The sequence below is a fragment of the Oryza brachyantha genome, chromosome 4, assembly GCF_000231095.2.
Source record: "Oryza brachyantha chromosome 4, ObraRS2, whole genome shotgun sequence".
NCBI classification, from domain to species: domain Eukaryota; kingdom Viridiplantae; phylum Streptophyta; class Magnoliopsida; order Poales; family Poaceae; genus Oryza; species Oryza brachyantha.
Genome location: NC_023166.2, coordinates 17,285,246 through 17,309,559, shown reverse-complemented (window position 1 = coordinate 17,309,559; position 24,314 = coordinate 17,285,246). Strand labels below are relative to the sequence as shown.

The 24,314-nt window shown below is 43.4% G+C and overlaps 5 protein-coding genes across 5 annotated transcripts; 1 reads left to right on the top strand and 4 right to left on the bottom strand.

Moving 5' to 3' along the window:
• Positions 1-490: 490 nt before the first annotated feature.
• LOC102722008 (heavy metal-associated isoprenylated plant protein 4-like) lies at positions 491-1,837 on the bottom strand. Its single transcript, XM_006652657.2, has 4 exons — positions 1,576-1,837; positions 1,336-1,496; positions 1,155-1,239; positions 491-1,054 (listed from the first exon to the last, which is right to left on the bottom strand). Exons 1-4 carry the CDS (start codon positions 1,679-1,681, stop codon positions 666-668), a joined length of 741 nt encoding a protein of 246 aa, XP_006652720.1. The 5' UTR covers positions 1,682-1,837; the 3' UTR covers positions 491-665.
• A 2,894-nt stretch (positions 1,838-4,731) lies between these two features.
• LOC102721728 (AT-hook motif nuclear-localized protein 10-like) lies at positions 4,732-8,588 on the top strand. Its single transcript, XM_040523708.1, has 6 exons — positions 4,732-4,822; positions 4,966-5,572; positions 6,332-6,384; positions 6,990-7,121; positions 7,712-7,873; positions 7,977-8,588. Exons 2-6 carry the CDS (start codon positions 5,074-5,076, stop codon positions 8,277-8,279), a joined length of 1,149 nt encoding a protein of 382 aa, XP_040379642.1. The 5' UTR covers positions 4,732-4,822; positions 4,966-5,073; the 3' UTR covers positions 8,280-8,588.
• A 2,863-nt stretch (positions 8,589-11,451) lies between these two features.
• LOC102721443 (late embryogenesis abundant protein 18) lies at positions 11,452-12,025 on the bottom strand. Its single transcript, XM_006652655.2, has one exon. The coding sequence runs from the start codon at positions 11,964-11,966 to the stop codon at positions 11,628-11,630; it is 339 nt and encodes a 112-aa protein (XP_006652718.1). The 5' UTR covers positions 11,967-12,025; the 3' UTR covers positions 11,452-11,627.
• Positions 12,026-13,047: 1,022 nt separating this feature from the next.
• LOC102721158 (E3 ubiquitin-protein ligase PUB23-like) lies at positions 13,048-14,613 on the bottom strand. Its single transcript, XM_006652654.3, has one exon. The coding sequence runs from the start codon at positions 14,573-14,575 to the stop codon at positions 13,331-13,333; it is 1,245 nt and encodes a 414-aa protein (XP_006652717.2). The 5' UTR covers positions 14,576-14,613; the 3' UTR covers positions 13,048-13,330.
• Positions 14,614-17,979: 3,366 nt separating this feature from the next.
• Positions 17,980-21,038, bottom strand: LOC102720873 (alpha-1,3/1,6-mannosyltransferase ALG2). Its single transcript, XM_006652653.2, has 8 exons — positions 20,881-21,038; positions 20,049-20,165; positions 19,560-19,753; positions 19,373-19,478; positions 19,120-19,267; positions 18,844-18,980; positions 18,560-18,726; positions 17,980-18,479 (listed from the first exon to the last, which is right to left on the bottom strand). Exons 1-8 carry the CDS (start codon positions 20,978-20,980, stop codon positions 18,186-18,188), a joined length of 1,263 nt encoding a protein of 420 aa, XP_006652716.1. The 5' UTR covers positions 20,981-21,038; the 3' UTR covers positions 17,980-18,185.
• Between the last annotated feature and the right edge of the window lie 3,276 nt (positions 21,039-24,314).

The window sequence follows — 24,314 nt, the reverse complement described above, 5'->3', positions numbered from 1 at the left end:
ATTAAGTATATATTAGCACATGTGCCTGAATTGGAGAGGGAAAACAAATGTACTTTCATTTTATTAATAATTAATATTGATATCCTGTAAGATCATTGTGCAAACTGGGTTGCAGCGCTACGCTAGCTCACGTATGTCAATAGTTTAAGTAACTAGAAATGATTTGAAGGTCTTAACTTGAGAAATGACACGAAGCGTCAGAATGAACACTCGCTGTATATTAATTAACTGTCAAATTGTAAGTATTAAGATAACCACCATTGATCTTCAATTTCGTGTGTGCATGCATTGCTTATCTGATGTTTGCTTCCAAGTTCCAACTAAATGTCCTTTGTTCTTCACGAATGACACTTTGATTTTATGGTGATGAAATCGTACCTATCGCTTATATTCAGTGACATTGATCACCTGAAAGAATAATTTCTCGTAGTCTCAACATTAAGGCGCATGAAAAACTTCGAGCCTGGTTCCTGAAAGATGCAGCCCGTGAATATCAAACTAGTTTCTGTACCTAGGTTCGTATATGGGAGTTGTTCTCTTAAACTATAGTTCATATTCTTTGCCTGTATACACACAGATGTATATATATAAACCTTTCTGAACTTCAGCAGATTTATTCTGCAAGTATGCCAAGTTATGTTCTTATAATTTTATCTGAAATTAGTCTACATCAAAGAGCATGCTTCCGGGTTTTCGTTACTGAAGAACTGATTAGAGTGTGAGCAATGCAAGAAAACTGTGTCCTGGAAACCATGGAGTTCAGGGTGCGAGTAGTTGATGAAGTGAGGGTGCGTGCAGGGGATGAAGTAAGGGGCCACGACCTCCTTGACCTTGACCTTGACATCCTCCTCCTTTTCACCCTCCTTCTTCTTCTCACCTTCCTTCTTCTTCACCTCAACCTTCTCTTCCACTACGATCTCCTTCTTCTCCAACTTTTCGATGAAGCCGTATTTGCGCGTTCTATGGTAGATGTATTCAAGGAGTTTCATCTCCTCGATCACCCCTTCGACGACACACAAGTTCTTCCCAAGGTCAGCCTTAGCCGCGTAAATGCCTGCGTTATTCATTCCTTTGCATATCAGTATGCACAACTTGATTGATCTATTAGGATATATGAGATTAAATTAAAACTGTGCAGCGAGAGAGATTATTACTCTTGTGCTCAAGTAGAACCTCTCTGACCCTGTCCGCGCACTCTCCGCAATGCAACGGAACACTTACAGTTATGATCTTCAGTTCCTGTGTTATCCACCGAACCAAAATTAAACTGTTCAGACAAGTTACACTAATTACAAAGAAATTTAATCAAGGACGTAGTGAGATTACATATATTACCTCCTTCTTGGTCTTGACCTCAGTGACTATGTCCTTCGGGGGAGGTACCAGTTCAACTCTCCTCCGGCATCCCTTCTCAACCTTCTTCCTGAGCTTCTCGGCGTCGAAGCCGATGCCCTTGACGGTCACCTTTCCTCCGTCCAATTTCACCTCCCTGACCCCTGTTGATGCTTACCACGAAGCAGCATGCGTGTGTAAATGGTTTCAGAAGCATTAATTCACAAGCACGCACGCACGCACCTGGGAACTCCGTGAACTGCGTCACGATGGCGCGCGCGCATTGCCTGCAGTGGACGTGCACCTTGTACACGGCCGTCGCTAGCAGCTCGGCTTTGGTTTCTCCCATGCCGGGTCGCCGGCCGGCCGGCTAAATTTGTTGCGGTCGTGCTATGCCGTCGTCGTCGTTGTACGCGCTCAGTGTCGGCACCCTCATCTGGGTGTTGATGCGCTGCTGCAACCTGCCTCTCGCCGGTGGAAATTGCAGCGCTGCAGCTGTGGAGTTGGGCTGTGATATGCCTGTGGACTTGTGGGCAGCTTGAGCAGGACGCTTCAAGGTATGGAGTATAGTTGGTTGGAGATTTGTTGAAGGTTGTTCACTAGCTTTGGATGAGACAACAGTTAGAGAGTTCTCGGTTTGGCCTGGGAGTTCACTGGTGCTGTAGTTTTGTGACTTTTGTCAATCCAAACTGACGTGGTTTTAACCTGTGTCCAACCCAAACTGATGACTTGCCGAGTGGTTGAGTTGCTCGTATACTATGTACTCATATTGACCACCGGGTCAACTATCAGAGAGTAATTTCTGCATGTTATATAACTACTATGGTTGCATTGTTTTTACCGATGAAAAGATAAAGATATCTGATTTTTAATAGTTATTTAATGATATAAGCAATGAAATTAGCTACTATAAAATTAGAAAAACATGTTTTTAAAAGGTGGGAAGATGATTTTCTATACAGAATTTATAAAATACACATCATTTAACGATTTATGAAAGAAAATGTATATAAAAGCAGATAGATAATGGGTTTGGCTATTTATCAGTCGACTGATTTTTTTAAAGTTGTCAGTCGATTATAGTTCGGATCTGATGGTTAATATGATCGAATGACACATACGAGAAAGGATAGTGGACCGCCAAATAGCAAAAATGATAAATAATACGTCTGTAGCCGTTACCGTCGTCTTGCAACTCGAAGAAAGAGCCGGCGATTTATCGGTCCACTCTTTGATTTTCTTTCCCCGCTTCCGAAAGGGCTGTTGAAGTTGAACCAAGATGAAAACGTAGGAAGCCCATTCAAATCCGGTAGGTAGGCTCAAAACAGATGGGCCTGAGGATCTCAGGCAGCTTCGGCCTGCGCCCACATCCCCGATCGGTCGGAGCCCAGCCCTTCTCTGAGTCCTCCGAAAACGAAGAGAGAGAGAGAGCTACGGATCACGACCCTGACGCGCGTCTCTCCCGGCCCACGCGACTCACGGGCCTCACGGCGTCCCCCTCACCCTCACCGTGTTGCGTCATGTGTTTGACGACGCCGCGCCCGTCCCAACCCGCGCGCGCGCGTCGCGCGTGCCGTGCCGACGACCCACGCACCGCGAGCCCGTGACCACAAAAATCACGGCTTCGCTCCCCACCATCGGGACCGCAACGCTGCAGTGCAAACCCGTACCCACCACCACACACACACTGACACACGCGCGCGCGGTGTTTGGTCCGTCCCGTCTCGTCTCGCCGCTGCCTCCCCCCGCGTGGTTTTGCCGACCGCGCGGTGTCAGCGGGGTGGACGTGTTGGGTTGGTGGAATCCGCGGTCCCGGGCCGCCTGCATCCGCGCCGTGGTTGCCCCGATTTGCCGACCCATTTCGGATCGCAACGCCGTGCCGTTCTTTCGTCGGTCCCAGTAGCGTGAGTGTGACTAGTGTCGTGCTGCCCCCACCACCAAGGACTCTCTCGTGCACGATGTGGTGGGGGGGCCCCTGGCCCTTTTTAATGTCCTGTGGTGTAATGCACGGTAGCTCGGCGGTGCCCGTGGGATGCTGATGGCTACAGAACTTTTACACGTCTACTAGTACACAACAGCTGAAAAGACACGACGCGGACCATACGAACGTACTGGAGGAGTACTACGCGCGAGCGATGCTCCCTCCCCCGTGTTTGTTCGTTACGGAAACAGGTCCCACGCTCGGTGAGGTAGCATATCAGAGTCGTCCGATTTGGATATAACGGCTTGGATCAAGGGGCTGTGAGTTCAGCCCATGTCACACAATATTTAGACAATAAATAGTAAATGTAAACTATTAATTTTAGACTAAGTCGCGAGACGAATCTATTGAGCCTAATTAATTCATAATTAGTTTATGTGATGCTATAGTAAACATGCTCTAATTATGGATTAACTTGGCTTTAAAAATTCGTCTCATGGATTAGCACTCATTTATAAAATTAGTTTTTTATTAGTTTATGTTTAATACTTCAAATTAGTGTCCAAATATCCGATGTGACATGGGGCTAAAAAGTTTAGTCCCATCTAAACAACCCCTAACCCCCGAATAAGCTACCCCTACTACAGTAAATCTGTTGGCAAAATACATAAAAAATAGCGAGTAAAATTTTAATATTGTATTACTATCGGTATGAAGGTTGGAGCTAAAGTATAGTGTAACATAATGATATAACTCTGATATCAATCTCTAAAATTAAGCTTGAGAATTCAAATAAGTTTATAATACTCTCTATTTTTTTATTTGACTTTTGGCTCTAGGTTTGGTCATTCCTTGTATTCAGAATTTTATATAATTATTATTAAATATTTTATTATAATTTAATTTATTATTAAACTTATAAATTTGTATATTTACCTAAAAAAATTTGAATAGGATAAATACTAAAAGTAAACTATATCAAATAAAACCGAGGAACATAGTTAATACTTAATTAATCGTATAATAATTACCAATACATTTTAAGAACGAGAATCAAAATCGGCCCCCACACAATAGAGTATTGCCCTTTATGGCTCGTTTGTTTTGTTGTCACTTTTAACCATATCAAATCAAATTTTAGAAACTCAACAAACTAAATATATCTCAACTGATGCCATCATAAAAAGTTTGGTGGTTCAAAAACTTGCACCCTTGAAACTCTACCAAATTCATATTTTAGAAATTCTACCAAGAAGTGATAAGGGTTTAAGCCGAACTTTTCCAATACTAAAAATTTGTTCATCGTACAAAACTGTAGAAACTCTGCCCGAAAACATGATTATCCAATATTAGGAAAATTAGGTGCCAAATGTAGAAATGGCTTATAAAAATAGACAGTATTTAAAAAACAGAAAGTATATTTAACACGAAAAAAAAGTTTCCTATTTTCGACCTGACGCCGCGGCAAGCCAGGAGGAGGAGGCAGGCCGCAGGCGGCAGCGAGTTATTACCTCGATATCTCGCGTTTTCTCGTCACCCAGATCTGATCTGACCTCTCTTCACAGTGAGGTAACTCCCCTGTTCTCCATCCCCCCCCCCCCCCCCCCCCCCCCAATTTTTTTTGGGTTTCTCCGCGACCGCAAATTCTCTGTCTCCTCCTCCATTTTCCGATGTATTTTATTGGATTTTACGATTTGTCTTCCGGTGTATAGAGCTCACGTACAGCCGCCGCGGCGAACGGTGCATGTGAACTGTTCGGCGAAACGCGGAGGTGAGCGGCGGCGGCTCCGGTTTAGGGAGGCTAGGGTTTCGCCGCGGGGATGGATGGCCGGGAGCAGCAGCAGCAGCCGCCGCCGCATGTGAGCTCGCCGCCATCGTCCGGCGGCGTCATGATGCCGCAGCACGCCTACGGTGCCGCTCCGCCGGCGATGCAGCCTGGCTCGGCTAATGTTATGCACGGGGTGCCGCTTTCCTTTAATCCCATGGCGTCACCCACGGCCTCGTCGCCCATGAAGCCCGCGGATATGGCGGGAGGCATGTACCGCGCCGATCCCGCCGTGCCGGGCATGCATCAGCAGCAGCCGCCCGGTTCGGGCGGTGGCGCCGCGGCGGCCGGCGGGGAGCTTGTGAAGAAGAAGAGGGGGAGGCCGAGGAAGTACGGTCCTGACGGGAGCGTCGGGTTGGGACTGAAGCCCGCGGCCGCAGCAGGGACGGAGGCGGGCGGGACGTCCGGTGGTGCAGGATCGAACTCGAATCCTGACGGGAAGCGCAGAGGGCGACCCCCAGGGTCCGGGAAAAAGAAACAGCTTGATGCTTTGGGTAAGCCTGCACCATTTCTCTGCCTTGGTTTTTATATCTGAACTTCCAAATGGTATCGACAGAAAAGCGCAAGGTTGCTTGGGTTTGGCTTGTAGCGTTGCAAAAATATATGGTGCAATTTTGTGGACGAGTATGGCGTGATTGCTGGAACTAATGCATGTGCTTGCTTGTGTGCATTTAAACAGCATGTGTGAAATATTTTTTTAAGGATCCATCATCATTCTGAAGGAATAAAAATATGACAGAGTAGTCCAGGCAGAGATTTTAATAGTAAGGAAAAGTACAAGCATTCTTTATCCTAGTGTTGCACTGGGCAAAATTATGAACAGAAAAGGCAGGAATTATTCAAACACGAGCTTAGTCTTTGAATATTGAACATTCATTGGCTATGGGTTGCTTTTGTGTTACTTTTTTTTATTAAGAACCAATCTAAGTGCATGTTCTAACAAACGGATAGTAGTAATACTTTGCCCATGTACTTTTTGCATGTTTTGAATTGCAATAACTTCTGCACTTGCCCCTGCAGAACAGGGCGCCCGTCATCTCGGTTTACATAGTATTATTAGTTTGTTGTGTTCATTATTCCTTACCCTGTTACCCATGTGGCACGGCCAGAATGATAATGATCATACCATTTGTCAGATCTTATATAATTTTCTTTTGTCTCTTTTCACCTCAACTGGAACTTGACCACTTTGTGTGGATCAATAATTATATTCCAGATCTGACATATATGTTCTTTTATGTGCTGATTTTCAGGATCTTCCGGGACATCTTTTACTCCCCACATAATAACAGTGAAACCTAATGAGGTACCTGAAAATGCTCCCCTCTCTGCTACTTACAAGCTAAAATTCATTATTTGTCTGTTTATGTTGTCTTGTTGTGTCTAAGTTACTTTTGGAGAACTTAAAGCTGTTGCTTACTTGCTTGTGGTTTCTAAGTTGTAATCAGTCTATGTGCCTTACATCTGTCTCCTGGAAGAACCCAAGTGATGCCAACCAATTAGATAGCTGAGAGCTATGAACAGAGATGTATAGCATATGCTTTGTATCATAAACTCAATAAATACCAAACTAACATATGTTGTATTCTTCAGCATATTTAAGCATATTCTCCTTTTGAGTTTCTTTTTCTTCTCAATGCCATTTACAGAGTACTCCGTATAAATCTTTTTGTCTTTCAGAATCAATAATTTTACAATGCAGGAGATTATGTATGTTTATGTCATGGTTTGTTGATTCTGTCCTAGCCAGTGAGCGTCCATCCTGGCTTTGACCATCATACACTTGCCAATTGTTTGTTTTTATGTCAATCTACTACAGAGTGGACACCTATTAGCCTACTCCTCTCTTCTACATTTCTGCCTGAAGTTCAAGCTGATGAACATGTATGCATCAACTCATTATTTTTGCAGGATGTCGCTTCAAAAATAATGGCCTTTTCACAACAAGGGCCTCGCACTACATGCATAATATCCGCAAATGGAGCTCTTTGCACAGCAACACTACGCCAACCAGCAACTTCTGGTGGTATAGTAACATATGAGGTATACCTATTTATGTGCTCACTACTCAGAACAATGCTTGAGCTCCAGTGGTGATTCTTTATGTGAAATTGTAATGCACACACTTAATTGAAGTTCTCTTAATGTCTTTGTTTCATTACACTACACACAATGGTTGGCTAGTATTTTATTAGTAGATATATGTGCTGGACTGTGCAGTGGTGGACTCAATGCCTGTCGACCCTGGTGAGTTGCGCAGGCTTGTAGTCAAGCCACAGTAAAGCAGTGCTCTGCACTACCTACGTTCGGCAACACCAATGGCCAGTTGCTGCATATTATGCATGAGCTCCAAAAAACTCGAGAAATGTGTCTATTACTGTATAAATTTGCACAAACAAACCAATCACATGAATCACAGTTGCCATCAACCCTTTTTGTACTTTGTATGCTTTGATAGCATGCACTCAGTTGGCCTAACTTTCTTATCTATTCGTGATAGGATTTTCTGATTTCTACGTTGACAGACAAATTAGAACATTATTTTGTTGTTCTTTTTAGAATATAATGGTATATTTTGATTGTAGACATCAATATATGATCTACATAATTTCTTATACTTTGATGTGTCACAGGGCCACTTCGATATTCTCTCTCTATCGGGCTCATTTCTGCTCGCAGAGGACGGTGACACTCGTAGCAGAACAGGTGGTTTGAGTGTGGCACTTGCCGGAAGCGATGGACGTATAGTTGGAGGTTGTGTTGCTGGCATGCTGATGGCAGCAACGCCCGTGCAGGTCTGCATTCATCTATTTCTTGCTAGCACGTTTTCAGCTGCTTTATGCCCCAAATAAGCATTTTATTTGGCCTTCTGTTACAAGTTCCAATCATATTTTTCAGGTTGTAGTGGGGAGTTTCATTGCTGAAGGTAAAAGAACCAAAGAAGAACAACTGAAACGTGAACCAACATCTGCCCCGACCCCGGCCCACGCGGCTGGCTTCGGTGCAGCCACTGCTGCCAGTCCTCCCTCAGATGGATCATCAAGCGACCACTCTGATGACCCAGGGAGCCCCATGGGACCTAATGGAAGCACATTCAACAACTCAGGTCATCCAATGCATTCTTCGTTTCCTCCTGTTAGCTGGTCGCTATCTGGGAATCAAGGCCGTTACGATCCCGACCTGAAGATGATGACCGACTAGTTAATCCAGTGGTTTTAAGCCTTGTTAGCAGTTGACCCAGTAGAGTTTAGGGATTCAGTGCTTCCTGCACCGGCACCACCGGCAGCGTTTGCCAATAATCCGGTGCGCTAGTAGTAATCACAAAGCCTGAACAAAGAGTCAGGAACAATAAGCCTATCAGGTACTAGCTAATCTGTATTTTCTCTATCGGTAGCATGCTTTGTCAGTTATGTCAGGTCTAGTTGTATGGTTTCCTTACGAATGATTGTATTCTTCCTAGTATTGGCGTGGGCATCTTAATTAATCTTGGAATGGCATGTTCTTGTTGGATATTGTTGATTTTTCTTCGCTGAAAATTCATGCTACTCTTGTGTTTTGGTGAATGGTCCTGGCGCGCCAGTAGGAATCAGGAACATAGACCTGTTCACCTTCATTCATGGCATCAAAGCACCGTTCAATGGTGGTCTGGTGAGGTTGACGTTATAGGTGAACTGATTATCATCTTATTTGTATAACCGTGTTGAAGGCATTCCTTTGACCCGTTGGATCTGTAAAACGGTTGCCCTAAAGATTTTATAGAGGATAAAATAGATAACATTGGGATAAAATTAATTAAAATTATAGGGTAAAATAAAAAGTAAAATATATAATATTTCAATAAAATAAAATAAAATATATAATATTGCAATCAATGGTGAACTTTTATTGAGGTAAAATTAAAACTAAAATATATAACATCACATGTTAAAATAGTAAGGTATAGTGGACTTTTATTGAGGTAAAACTAGAATTAAAATATATAACATATAACACCAAACTGTTATGTATCACCAAATTGTTGTGTATCATGTTATTTATTGAGGTAAAATTAGAACTAAATATATGCATATAACACTAATTTATTTTAGGTATCACGATGAATTGGTAAATATTTACCAATTTTTTAAGAAATATTATATATATATATATATATGTGGGTTGAACGGCACAGTATACCGTTAAGCACAATATACCTTGTTTAAGTACCATGGTATTTTTCAGGAACATGGTACCTCAAATATATCAGGCATATTACCGTATCCAGGTAACATGGTACCTTAAATGTATCATGCATGGTACCATATCCACGTAATATGTAAGCTCACCTGTACCATATATGATATTTAAGATAGCATGTTCAGGTAACATGGTACCTTTCAAATAACATGACATCTCATATGTAATATCCATGATACCTGAATAGTATCATATCTGGTACTAGTTGTATCACGAACAGCATTATATCACCGGTAGCGAATCCTCATTGCCCTTGCAGCCGTTGTAGTCGTCATCGATGCCGCAGCTGCCATCAACGGCCGCTAGCTGCTCTCGGCCGCCGCCGCCGTCGTCGTCATCGTCGCTGTCGACCGCCGCTGTCGTTGTCGTGAGTTTGTAATTAAGGTCGCTACGGCCGCCAATCTCACGGTGGTGCGGCCACCTCGATGGCATCGTCAACAACGTCGGTGTCGTGGGCTCCCTGGCACAGCGCCCGCTTGGCTCGCTCGACCTCACCGACTTCGACGTTGCCATGGCGATCAACACGCGTGGTGTCCTTGCCAGGGTCAAGCATGCCGTGCATGTCATGGTGCCCCACCGCAGCGGTGGGTCAAGTGGCACATGTATCATATATGATACTTTAAGGTAGCATGCTCAAGTAACATTATACCTTTCCAATAATATGGCATCTCACATGTAATATGCATAATACCTGAATAGTATCATATCTGCTACTAGTTGTATCACGAACAATATTATATCATCGGTAGCGAATCCTTGTTGCCGTTGCAGCCGCCATCGCCGATGCCGCAGCTGCCATCGACAGCCGCTAGCTGCTCTCGGCCGCCGGCGCCGTCGTTGTCATCGCCGCTACCATTGTTGTGAGTTTGTAATTAAGGTCCCCTCGGCCACCGATCTTGCAGTGGCGCGGCCACCTCGATGGCATCGTCAACAACATTGGTGTCGTGGGCTCTCTGGCATAGCGCCCGCTCTGCCATGGCGATCAACACGTGTGGTGTCCGCAGCAGCGGGTCAAGCATGCCACGCGCGTTTATAGCGTTTATCGATGTTGTGCTCGTCAGCGTCACCCCCGTATCCGTACGTCTCTAAGTCCGCCATGCTAATGGCTTGGTCAGCCTGGTGAGCGTTGTCGCCGTATCCCGTCATTGTCTACTGTTTCTCGTGTGTGTATATATATATATGATCCTATTATCAGGTGTATCAGGTGTAGCTACTCTATGTACGTCTACGATAAAAAAACATTCTCGTAACTGTTTCTGCTCTCACCTAGATAGAAAGTATAGGCACTATTAAATCTCATGTGAATGATACAAACTATATGTATAGAGTTTTGTACGAGAGAAGAACTATTTGTACTTTCTGTTAAAAGAAAGAAAGAAGAAATATGTATAAATATGTATAGAGTAGAGTTTGTACCAAGAGAAAAAAAATATATATTAAGGTGTTTCTGCACCTTAGACGACGTGAAGGAAGTAGCTACGCTACTGCATCGGGAGTAGCTATACTAGCTACAACTACCATACACCTGGTAGTAGGATAGAGGTTATATATATATACACCTGGCACCTAGTAGTAGGATAGAGGTTATATATAGGTTATATATATATACACCTGGCACCTAGTAGTAGGATAGAGGTTATATATATACACCTGGCAATAGGATAGCTACACCTCCTATAGGATAGAGATTATATATATATATATATTATAGTTGACTGGCTATACATTTTATAGAGATTATATATATATATATATTATAGTTGACTGGCTATACAATAAAATGTATAGTAACCGTGCCCTTCTCGGAACCTTACTGGAAATAAATACTGTTCCCAAAATGTTAAACAGTAAAAATGTTAAACAGTAAGGCGATTACTACCGTTCAGAGAGCACTTGTGATACAGAGGCATGTTAGAATGGATAACATATTTTCTTACCTTAATTTGATTTGTAAAACTATATTGTAATTTCTATAGCAGCTCCCACTGAACCACCATAGTAGTACTCGACAAGAGTAGGTTCTTCGATATAAGTAGATAAAGGTCACGACTCCTTACAAAATTGTCAAAGCTTTACCGATAGAAAACCTGTTAAACACAAACTTTTTCATTGAAGTTCAGAACTACATTAACCACGTACAATTTTACAGCTGACACACTTATTCAACACGCGTGTGCACACAAGCATACACGCGTGCGTGCACACACACCCCTAACACGATCAGCGGGGCCGGGGCTGGAGCAGATCACTCAGCGCTACACACAAAAACACACACTAGCGCTCAAGATCGATCGAGCCCAGGTCCATCTATCTTTAGATGTACTTGTCGGACGCCGTGTACGTGCCGGCGCCGGTGCCGGCGGCCGGGTACGCTGCGCCGCCGACCGGGGCGTGGCCGTGCGCTCCGGTGAGGGGCACGCGCGTGCCGTGGCGTCCCGTGGCGGCGTTGGCGCGGTGCTCCGCCCTCTCCTGGTGCTCGTCGGCCTTGGCCTGGGCCTTCTCGGCCTTCGCCTCCTGCTTCGCCATCTCCTTCTCGCCGTGCGTGGCCGCCGTCGCCTCCCCCGTCTTGCCGTGCGCCTTGGCCGACCCCTCCTTCACCTTCTCCTTGGCCGAGCTCACCATGTCCTGCACCTTCACCTTCGCCGTCTGCATCTTTGCACCGGAGATGGAAGCTTCACCCTCTTCTTGCCTAAGCTCGAAGTTTGGATTGATGTATATGCTTTGGCTGTGTTTCGACCTGCGACATGGCTGGGTTGCTGAATATGTAGGCCGTCGACGATGGGATGGATGAGACCGGCGGCCTTGGTGTTCGACCGTGTCGTCGGAGCTAGGTGGCGCGCATGCGGAGGCGCGCGGGCAGGAGGGAATCTACACGTCACGGCATGAGGTGGCGCGTGGAGCTCCGGCCTCGGTGCGCGCGTGGCGGCGTGGCGCGCAGTGGGCCGCCGTGTGCCCGTGCAGTGGATGCCGGCCGGTGCTCGGGACGAGCATCTCGGCAGGGCCGTGTGCACACCGCTGGACGAGGATCACATGGCCACGTATTACGAGGGATTCAAACGGGCCGGCCCATATAGAAATTTTGTGCTACTTCAAGTCTAGATGGGCTGAATCCTTGACGGGGTTAACAATGTGTCCGGCCTGTACTTTGGTCGTCTCAGGGACAGTACTCTGAAATTTTCAAAGTTCAACTGTATCTATTATTCTTTCCAGTATTTTCCGCGCTCCATCGGATATCTAGTTTTTTCATATTTAATAATTATTAAAATTAAAAATTGATGATATAAATTAATATGAGATACTATACCACTACACAAAGATATAACATACAAGTTTAAATTCAACTTAACAACGGTAAGAAAAATAATAAATTTAATTATGAGTGTGCATATATAACTTTTTTTCATTACAATAATAAATTTAATTATGTATATCTCATATTAATCCGTCATGTCAAAAATTTTACTAAACTTTTTCAGTAACTGTTTAGATGAATGCAAAATAGGAGTAGACGTCCAACCGCGAGCGATAAAAACACATCTCATTGTTAGCGCGAGAAGTTCAACTCTCTCGAAAGTCAACAACTAGATCCTCTTTTGAAGGCCTTTGATGCATGAATCTTTTTTGGACGGAGGATTTTCGTACTGATTCCAAGTTAACAGTACTGCTTTTGCACGAGTAAACAAAAACACGCATGTCACATGACATGTTGAGCTTTCATGTGGTTAGTGGATCAAATAAACGGCTCAATTTGCATAGTTAATGTCACGAAAACAACATGCGAGATTCTCTTTAACTATCTCCTATCGTGATTGAGTTGTTTTTCGTCGAATTCCAACGAAATTCGCGTACAATTCATGTGTTCCAAACGATATCAAAATTACACACACAAACACAGATGCATATACCATGCTCAAAATGCCATGTTGAATCTCCTGTATTCCTACAAAATAATACACGTCCGAATTAACTTTACACTTTACAGGTCAATTAATTTTACTGATCACTGCGAAGTTGGATCAGTTGAGGAATTTGAGGTGATCCTTGAGATCCGTGGGGAAGCAAGGGTACTGCCTCCAGAACGCGCCGTGCGCTCGCAGCATCTTCGCCGCCTTGTCCTTGGTCGACGGCGAGCTCTCCATCTGCATCAGCGCCAGCAGCTTCGCCACGGCGCCGCTCACCACCATGTCGTCCAGCACGCGCTCGGCGGGGGCGGCGGCGCACGCCACCAGCCACAGCACGTTGACGGCCAGCCTGGTGGCGAGCCCGGACACGCGCAGCACGGCGCGCGCCACCGCGGCCACCGCCAGCGCGTGCTCCGAGAAGGCCAGCCGGCCCTCGGGGCACTTGCAGATGCGCTTCAGGAGGAGGAGCGACCGCTCGGCGACGTGGCGGTCGGCTTCCAGGAGGAGCTCGACGAGGACGTGCACGGCTCCCAGCTCCACGGCCTTGGCGCGGCGCGCGCCCCGCGACCGCGCCGTGACGTCGAGGAGCACGTCCAGCGCGCGCGAGGTGAGCTTCGCGGAGGCGCCGTCGGAGAGGAGCTCTAGGAGGGCCCTGACCATGTCGTCGACGTCGACCTCCAGGGTCCAGTCGCCGACGCTGGCCCTGGAGATCTTGGAGATCATGGACATTGCGTGCAGCCTCGCCTCGGCGCTGCCGCGCTGGACGAGCACTGACACGGGCCTCATGCACTCCGGCTTGAGCAGGAGCTCCATCGACGCGTCGTCGGAGAGCGGCAGCGTGGCGAGGACGGCGGCGGCCTCCTCGCACGTCTGGAACGCCGAGAAGTCCCCGCCGGCGCAGCTCTCCGCCAGCGCCTGCGTCATGATCCGGCCGAGCACCTGAATGCCGCCGCAGGCGACGAAGTCGTCCCGCGCCGCCTCGTCGCCGGCCATGCAGGACTTGAGGTTCTTGAGCGCGGTCGCCTTGAACGGCGTCTCCTCAATGCCAGCAAGCACCGACGGCAGCCTGTCCCTCGCCATCACGTGCGACGCCGGTGCCGGCGCCGGCGCGTCGGCCGTGCTCGACGACGAGGCGCGGTCGAGCCAGGACGAGATGACGCGCTTGAGGGTGTGGTTGGGAGTGAGGTCGAAGGAAGAAAGCCGCTGCATGGTGGCCGGGCACGTCGTCTTGCCGTACTTGAAGAACCACCGCTCGATGCTACGGCGGTCGTACGTGACGCCGGTGGCCACCGTGACGGGGTCCTCCATTAGCTCCATCGAGATCGGGCACAGGAACAGAGGAGGAGGATCCATTGCCATCGCGATCCGATCAACCAAAAGCAGCTCGATTTCTTGGCTTCAGTGAGAAGGTTGAGGGGTCAGGGAGACCAAGCTGGGATGTTGGTTTTATACCTGCAATGTCAGCATATGCAATTAAAAAGTCAAGCAAACTCAGAGTACAAGTTTAAAATAGCTCAAATTCAAATGGAGTGCAAATAACTAATGAAATAAAACATTTTACGGCTAAAAAAATGTGATGGCTGTGCCAGACAATCTCAGAGCAAAATGACAATGATAAATTATGGAAAAATGAAGATGCACCTTTCAAAAACAAAATTAACTCTATTACCTTTCATAGAAAAATGAAGATGCCATCTGGCTCCTATGTATATCTCAATAACAAATTAAATATATGAAAAAATCTCTTCTTTTAATAACAATAAAATGGCAAAAAATTTGCTCACTCGGTTGGATATCAGTTTATTTCTTGCATGTTACCTAGATATATCATAACATGAAATTTAAATCAACTTCTAAAAGTTATAAAAAAATAACAAATTTAACTATGCATGTGCATATACTAGTCTCAATTTCATTTGTTTTTACAACTTGTAGAGTTTAAATTTGAACATGCATATTTGTGGAATGAAAAACTTTAAAAGATTTAAAAGTTATTTATATGATATATAAGAAATGAGTGGATGTTCAACCGAGTCATAAAAAATCATCTCCTACGGTAAGATAAGATAAGAACAATTCTCAAACTAAAGTGAACAATTCTTGCAAAGAAAAAGCCTGTAGGGGAACAGCTTAAAAAAGTACAGCTTGCATCATTAGTACCTTATCTGCTCTGATTTCAATCGATCTGTATAATTGTAAAATACTCTAGTCAAGAGTCAGATGGGCAGAATAGTAAGCGATCGATGCCTACACATTAACTGTAGCTGTGTCAATCTATATGCAACAATGAACAATAAGTCCATGGATTGGCCGTAACCTACATTAGTAGTAAGGTGTTTGTTTGTCTTTTTTTTTAATAAAATAGTATATATTTATGGACGAAAAATAATTTATAAATAAAACTTTTATATTTATGTTTTAGTGGTATAAAAACAAAGGCTGAAAATATATTATGATAAAAACTTTAAAATCAACATTAAACTTAAGACTGAAAATAAGCCGAAATAAAAAGATAAGAACGCGACGCTTTGTCTCTAACCTCGAGCTGTTTTACTTACGTTTTATGGAGCAATATTATTCGAGATTTTGACGAAGGATTCGAGACTTTTTTTTTCCCCTTTGTTTTGCTGTGTGCAGGAAGCGAGTCGATGGGCGTCGACTGGAGCAATCTGATGGGCGCCGATTAATGCTGATGAGGCGACTGTTTCGCAACTAATAACCTAAGACTTGGTGTGATGCTACTTGTCAGAAACGTAATGAAGAGAACATGCTTTGATCCAGTTGCTTGCTTATTCCTTTGTGTGTTTTTTTTCTTTCTTTCTTTTCAATTATTTTTTTTTCTGAACGGCAATATCTTGGATTTGTTAAATGGAGTTTGGAAACGAGCTGGCAGAGGATGACGGTGGATTCATTCGTGGATTGTTAATCAGGCCGGTTTCTATTTCTTCTGTTTGTTCACTTGTATGTTTTTTTTCTTATATCTGTATTAGTTGCGAGCGGTTGAGCGTTTTCATTTGACCGTGAGTGAGTCATCCATCCAGCCGCATTCTCGTATATTCATATTTTCTTTGGATGAAATTCTATTGTAGAAGTAAGAAATTTGGCCCCAATGCCATTTAAATTAGAATTTTCACACGTCTCAACATCCTATTACTAAAGGCGTGTGATTTAATGGTAAGAAAACAAGGTGGCTTACCTCTTGCAGTCTTGTATCTACACACCATCTTGTCTATCCAATTATATTTTACCTATATATACAAGGACTTTAATCTTGTTAATGCTGACTTCTCATGTATAATCTATTTTCAGAATTGAAAGATTATATATGCCAGGCTACTTGGGGGATCAATACTATGGTTTCTCTTAATGTGGTTTAGGTAACAGAGTTTGGTGCCATTACGACATCTTTCCTTGTCTTGCACCGTCTGCCCACTCCTGAAACTAAAATGGAACAGAAACAAGTACAAGTTTAGTTCCAACTAAAACACTGGGCTGACTGACAAGTGACGATTACTATCCTCAGTTCATCATATATAAGCTATGAAGATCCATCTATTCCATCAATGAGAATTTGTTTCTCCTCCAATTAATTAGCAAGTAGTTTTAACAAAAATAGCTATAAAATATCTTGTGGTTGTCTTGCCTTAATCTGCCAGCAAAACAATTTTTTTGTGCGTATTATAGTAGGAACATGGATCGCTTTGTTGCTTTGTTTTTTTTAGTGTATTTTGCTAACGCAAGCCAAAAAGAAATGGTTGGCCTTAAGCTGTCCATTAGTGCATCGCCAGTTAGCGGAAGCTGCAGTTTTCAAACCAGAAATATAAAACTTGCACGAAATTTATGTTAACGAATACTTGCATATATATAAGCACCATTAGTTAATATCCACTTGAGCAGTGACGTGCCGCACGTCCTAATTTGCTCTTGCCATCGCCCTACGACTTTAAGAGCCTTTTTTAAAAGTCTTGTGGTTTGACAAAATTAGGCATTTCGTCGAACAAACGCTCCCTGATCGATTTGACTGTGGCGAAATATTCTTTTTGAACAGACGTTGCAATCGATGCTGCACATCGATCATCAATAAGATTGCTAAATTCGTTGACTAATCGATCTGAAAAACAAAGGAGCATCCTGATCAGAACTCTCACCGGCTGGTGGGGGTTATAATATTTTTCAAAATTTGGAATTGTTCAGAGTTTGAGTTACAGGTGGTAATACCAAAAGACGTTCTTGTGTTCTTACCGGTTCTTTGTCCAACAGTAGTTAACTTTAAATTCTGTTCCTGCGAACAGAAGCAATAATTCCACTGCGCTGACAAAACCACATTGACAATACACACTGAGATCTTACCTGTTCGAACTTCGAGTTTCTTCTTGAGAAGACTACAGGTTGGTTTCTTAATTTCGGTTAAGCACACAGCGTTTGACATTAACCAGTTGCCTGTTTTTGCATCCATTTCAGAATATTTTGCAGGCTAACGTTTTCCAAACGCATGACTGCAGATCGTAGAAAAATGGTGTTCGAATGATACATAACTGTTCACCGAATTAACAATCATGCATTCATGCTTCCACATTAGAGCAACTACCTATACCTGCATGATTCCTTTCAAACGTTGTTGTTTATTCCTACACTGCATCTTGCTAGTGGGAATTGATCCTGACAGTTTCGCTTTGACCATCAAATCAACTGTAGTTCCAGCAAATTTAATACCTGTGATCATTTTTGGAGGAAAGACAAGGATATTATAAGCTTCAGTTTTCTTTCAGAAGGGCCGAATGGTACTTTTCCTGCCATTACCCCCAAACAGTAATATTACGAAGCCATTATCACTGTTCAGTATACAATACTCTATTGCATGCGTGTACATCCAAGTCGGCAAGTCACAAAAAGCAAAACACGAAAATGATGACAGACTATTCGTGTTCCACTTACACGGCATTGCCGACACCAAATTTAAAATTAGAGATCACTCAATCCTGTGATGGTACACATTAAGGACATACATGTTAAGAAGCTCACCAAATGTCTTGGTTGAGAACTTCTGCACCACATGGTCCCTTGCTTGTTTACCCATCTTAACTGCTAGATCGTGATCGTTCACGAGCTTCAGCATGGCTTTTGAAAATTCAGGGGCAGAGGGGTCACAGAGAAACCCTGTCTCGTCATTTATGACTGTTTCCACTGGACCACCGCTGTTGCATGCAATTACAGGCTTATATGCCGCCATGGCTTCCAGAGGAACAATGCCAAAATGTTCATCCTGCGTAAAGTGTCAGACATTGGTTTATTACTGTAAAATGCTCATATTGTTGAGAGTCATAGCACATGCTAGACATTTACCTTTGGAGTGTATAACACACAAAGGCAGTTGGAGAGAAGTTCATTCCTTTCAGATGTTGAACAAGATGTCACAAATTTGACATGTTCAGAAACCCCTTCGGTCACAGCTAATCTTTTGAGCTCCTCAAGATATTCAACATTTTCTCTGAGACGCTTATCATATCCACCTAAAGCATGAGAATTGTAAGTAAGCAGCAGTTGCCAGTTGATAATCCATAATGCGGTGACAATGTAACATTCAACCTGTCGTGGAAAGAAAATCAATAAATAACAAAAAAAGTCACCTGCCACTGTTAAGGTAACTTCCTGTTGAGCATCATCAGGCTGCATAGAGGCAACAGAGCGAAGCAAAGCAAATGCTGAAATGGCTAGGTCAAGATTCTTTTTCCTCTCAAACCGATTAATTGAGAGGAAATTCAACCTAGGCAGAAAGATGGTAGTCCATTTTAGCTAGACATCGATTTGCAGAGGGCATAAAAAAATATTACACCTTATATTACACTAAGATTTAAAAATGAAACCTAAGCAAGTCACAGAGAGATATACAAGCATGCAGTTACTTATAAGCATGAGGTTCCTGAAACTGCTCAACAGAGACAGCTGGATATAGCACAGCAGGTTCGATTCCTCTTGCATGAAGGCCACAAAAGGTCCTGGCAAATGTTGCTGCAGTAAACCTGCTGTTTACGAGAATCAAATCTGCCATGCCTAACATATACAAAAAAGAAAAACACTACAATTAGACTTTAGAACCACCACTAGGGAATGGTAAAGGCATAGCAAGTATACAGTTCCAGATGAACAAGACCATACCAGTAGTTGTTTCTTCAATCATGTCGATTGGCTTGCGATAAAACCTCCGAAGCATGGTAGTATGTTGAGCAAGCAACAGATCAGGAAAATGACAATAAAATACTATCTGAATACACGGAAAGAAAAAGTTATTGACACATGGATGCAGGTAAAACAGACTGATCACATAAAAGCAAGGGATTAATACCTTGGATGCTGCCTTCAGTTTAAGCAGTGGAATCACAACTGAAACCTGGTCTACTAATATGATGTCAAATGAGGGCCACCAAAGTAGCACACACATTGCAACAAAAATGCAGCGAAGGTATGCACAAACAGCATGGAAGCGGTAAAAAATATGGTGAGGCAAGAAATCTCCATATACTTTAACTTCAAAGGGACCTGCAGAATAAGGGAAAAGTTGCATAATTACATAAAACTCTTAATTGCTTAAGACTTTTTCCTAAAGACCTAAACACTATTGAATCATTTGTAAGTAGGGCATCTGAGGAAACTGTTCAAAATTTTGTACATAATCAATCCACCATTTGCATAAGAATAACTGCATATGCTCCAGATCAAGCTAGTCATCACAGCCCACAGTATCTAGAGATACATAAAAAAGTTGCTACAACTACCAAACTAGAGAGTTATCACTTATCAGCAACATTCACCTCAATAGAGTAAATATCCTTACCAGAAACAGTCTCCTCAAAGCATCGATTTTTGTCATGATGAGATGTGAAAACATGAACATCATGACCATGGGCGGCAAGCTGACAAGCCGCATCAACTATCAATCTCTCAGCACCACCTACACAAAAACATATGTTTTCTTTGTAATTAGGATCTACAATGCTGTAAATGATGTCATACTTGGTCCGTATCCTATGCCACACTGGCCGCAATGCTGATGCACTATTTTCTTGAAAAATGCTCTATAGCATTTCATCTGCATATAACAAATGAGCCCCAAGTTCCCTATTGAAATGAATTCGTGCAATTGCATCCCATAAAATAAGCCAATTATACGACATCACTACTCACTACTTTATTGGAAGTGTTTTTTTAGGGACGTGAGGAGAAAGCATCTGAGATTCATAACGGCCCTGTTACATGAAATCTATTGGCCGAGGAGGTAAGCAGCGTATTGTGAGCTGGGTTCAAGCATCTATTTGCCCAGAGAAGCAACTGAAGGAGAAAAAACATTTCCCCAACACTAAGACTACACGGTATTAGAAGCACACAACTAACCATCTGTTTGAACCTTGCTCAAAACTGAAGAACTCAACAACCCAAGCTACAGGATCAAGCAAGCTCAGGCAAGGCAACAACCGTTCGTCCTCAAATCTATCGCATCTTCCGGCACATTAGCTCAAATAGCTAAATACCCAATTTATAGAGCAGCACGTAGACAATCGTTTTGGGATTCAACCGGATCTACCAAATTTCTGACTACGCGAGATCAAAGGGTTCATCCAAGCATCAACAGGAGCGACAGGGGAGGAAGGGAGAGTAGCGCGATGTACCTATCCCGAGATCAGGGTGGATGACGGCGACCTTAAGCCGCTTCGTCCTCGTCCCCGACGGCTCGCCCGCAACTCCTTCCGCCGCCGCCGCCGCCGCCATCTCGCGTACTCAGGTGGGCTTCCGCCGTCGCTAACCCTCGCTCTCGCTGGTCGTGACTCGCGGCGATTTCAGCCGAGTTGATGTGCGGGGTGGGCTGGCAATGTAAAGCCCAGTCGGTAGCTGGTCCCACGTAGGAAAGAAATAAGTCCACTTATGGTCCCTCGTCTTGTCATCGAGTTTCAGAAACATCCTTAAACCACGAACCAGATATAACGCGTCATTTATCTTGTAAAAACCGTTTAGATATGGCACTCCAGCAGTAGTGATGTCTAGTTTTTATTGACATGGCATCCTAATCAGCAAAATAAAATTTAAAAAATATATGGGTCCAATATGCGAGCGTATCCCACCTCCTCTACTCTCCTATCTATCACCTCTAGTCGCTGGAGCGTAAATAATAAAATTAACAACTATAAATTATTTTTTTAGATGATGAAAGATTAACAATATTTTATGTTTATAGTTATTTAATAGTATAAATGATGAAATTACAATAGAACGACTATAGAACAAAATTTCATCCAAACAAGATGCATTATCAACTAAATAGTGGTGTTATCTAATACCAAATGATACCAACTAACTGGTATCATCGGTGTCACACGATGAAGGACAGCACGGAGGGTGTCGCGAAGATCGGCACCGCGTGCAGAGCAACATGGAGGAGCAGCGTTGGCGAGCAGCGCAAAGGAGCGTGGAGAAGATGACACCGGTGAGCAGCACAGAGGAGTGACGCGACGCGGGCGCATAAGGGAGGCAGCAACGGCGGCGCGAGCTGGGGAGAGCGGCGACGGAGCGCACGGCGCCAGTGGCTCACTAATTGTCCGTACGGTCGTCCATCCTTTAGTCTTTCTAAATTAACACCTATCAAATTAAAAATCTATACACTATATAAATATTATAAATATGATACGATGAAATATATATATATATATATATATATATATGCCCGATTTAGCAATTTAGAAACAAGTGCGTAAAACCCAGTACCGTCCCACAGTAATTTCATTTTTCGTTTTTCCGTGTCTAATGTTTGACCGTCCGTCTTATTTGAAAAATTTGTATAAAAACTTAAAAAAATTAGTCCCATATAAAATACTATTCATATTTTATTATCTAGTAATAAAAAAATATTAATCGCAAAAAAAGTTTAAATAAGACGAAAAGTTAAAACATTATATTTAAAAACTACAAAATGGGACGGAGTAAGTACTAAATTAACACGGGGTACTACTACTGCGCTTTTGACTATAATATGGCGATTATACCATTATATGACAATAATACCATTCTTTCGAATCCTTGTACCTTATTATCAGAGCCAATGAAGTTGTGCAGAGCTCGGGGTAGGCGAGGCCTATGCTCGCCCCTCCCTGGCTCCACTCCTGTGTTATTCATCGCGTAGTATTCAGATCGAATGGCTCAAATAAAGATCTAATTTTACGTCGATTACTTCTATGGCCTCAAGAACGAGATAGCGATCAAGTGCATCTGCAGAACTCCAGGCCACGACTGTTCTTCCAGTTTTGGAGCCGAGAAGATTTCAGCCCAAGATGCAATTCCACACCACACATAAGCAGTATCCAGCTTGGAAGTTTCATTCTAAAGACCACTCAGCTATGGCAGTTATTTAAGACCAACACAAGGGTCCTGACAACTGTTTCGGCGCTATAGCATTCAGCAACACACGCCCGGGACACGGTGGTATCCACACTTTGGAAGAGCTATAGTAGTAAGCCGTAGCGTTACACGGTTAATTTTAAGCCTAAGCAGCAGCGGTGTGATCCTTGGGAGGGCACGGCGTGGGCTGGCCATCAGGCGACAGGTTGGAGATGGAGATGAGCTTTGATCTGTACTTCTCGGCGCCGCCGTCGTCGTGCCCGTTGGCCATGCCGCCGTCCGGTAACTTGATGTTCAGGGCCTCTCCTGCCGCCGGAACGGACCGGGAGATCGCGATCAGAGACCGACGGGCAGCTTCCTGGGTGATCTCTCTCGGCGATGCAGGTGAGGCCATCAAACAAAGGCTGCAATTCAAGCATCGTAGGAAGGTGTCAGTATACAATACAGCTCAGAAGACTTGGCAACGGCATAGTAAGTGACCAAGTGACAAACATGATGCCAGTCCACATGAGCAGTCAAGTCAATAGTGAGATAAATGAGACAGCCCGTAATTCAACTTCCAACACTCTTAATATAAAGTGATAAATAAGTAATGGTCAAAAGTCAAAACATAGCTCCCATATCGTAGTAAAATAATGGACCACAGATATTCTGCACCAACTGGGTTTCTAAGTTTGATATGAAAAACGTTACACCGAAAGCATGACACTCTGAATGAGATTCGGAGTGTAGAATCTTTCAGTTTAAGTGGAGCACTTGGAAAGCAAAGAGTTCAGTTTAAGTGTAGTTGCACAAATTGATCCCTGCCCAACGCTGCCTGATATACCAGATTTGCACTCCATAAGGCAGGACAATCTCGAATTGTAGTTTACTAATAGTTTGGTGTCATTAACATAGTTGGGGTTTTTACCATCTTTGAAAATGTAACTTAAGTACTATATTTTCTAATGACAATATTTTCTAACGTAAAAACTTGGTACCTCCAGGTAATAGTTACCTATAGTACTAAACATTTGGTACTCCCATGTTTCAAATTATAAGATGTTTTAGTCATATCTGGATGTCATGGATCAATCAATATATTTTATATGTATTCGGATTCATCAGTGTCCATATGAATCTAGAGATGGCTAGAGCATCTTGCAATGTGAAATGGAGATAATAATATAATCTCCTATTATTATCTCCATTTCTTTTCAGTCTGACGCTGCTTAAGAAAGAGAAATGGAGATAATGCTTGTCTAGGTATTTTGTGAAGACCGTAAAAATTCTCACCCACAATAAAGCAATTAAAGCAAACATTACCATATTCAAAGAATCAAAGGCACCAAAGAACTCAAGCATTTCACAGGGGAAGAACAGTACCACTACTAGCTTAATTTCCAGAGTTTCAGCAACATGCTCTGTACTAACATTAACGCTACGAATACTGCGAATTAATCAATCATACTGATATCGGGGACAGGGGAAAAAAGTGCATTTATTCCATGAACTTCATCTCCTAAAACACGGTAACAAAAGCTTTCTGAAAAGAAGTTCTCCAGTACAAGCCAAGTGAAGAACAGTTACTGAAATCTCTCGACGGAGATCAACTACTCAACCCAAGATATCACCTTTCCTAATTCAAGACCCATGAACAACCCGAATCTTATCCCACCAAACCATAAAATCTCTCCCCCCACACGGTAGGCGAGGAATTACTTCCACGGCTTCA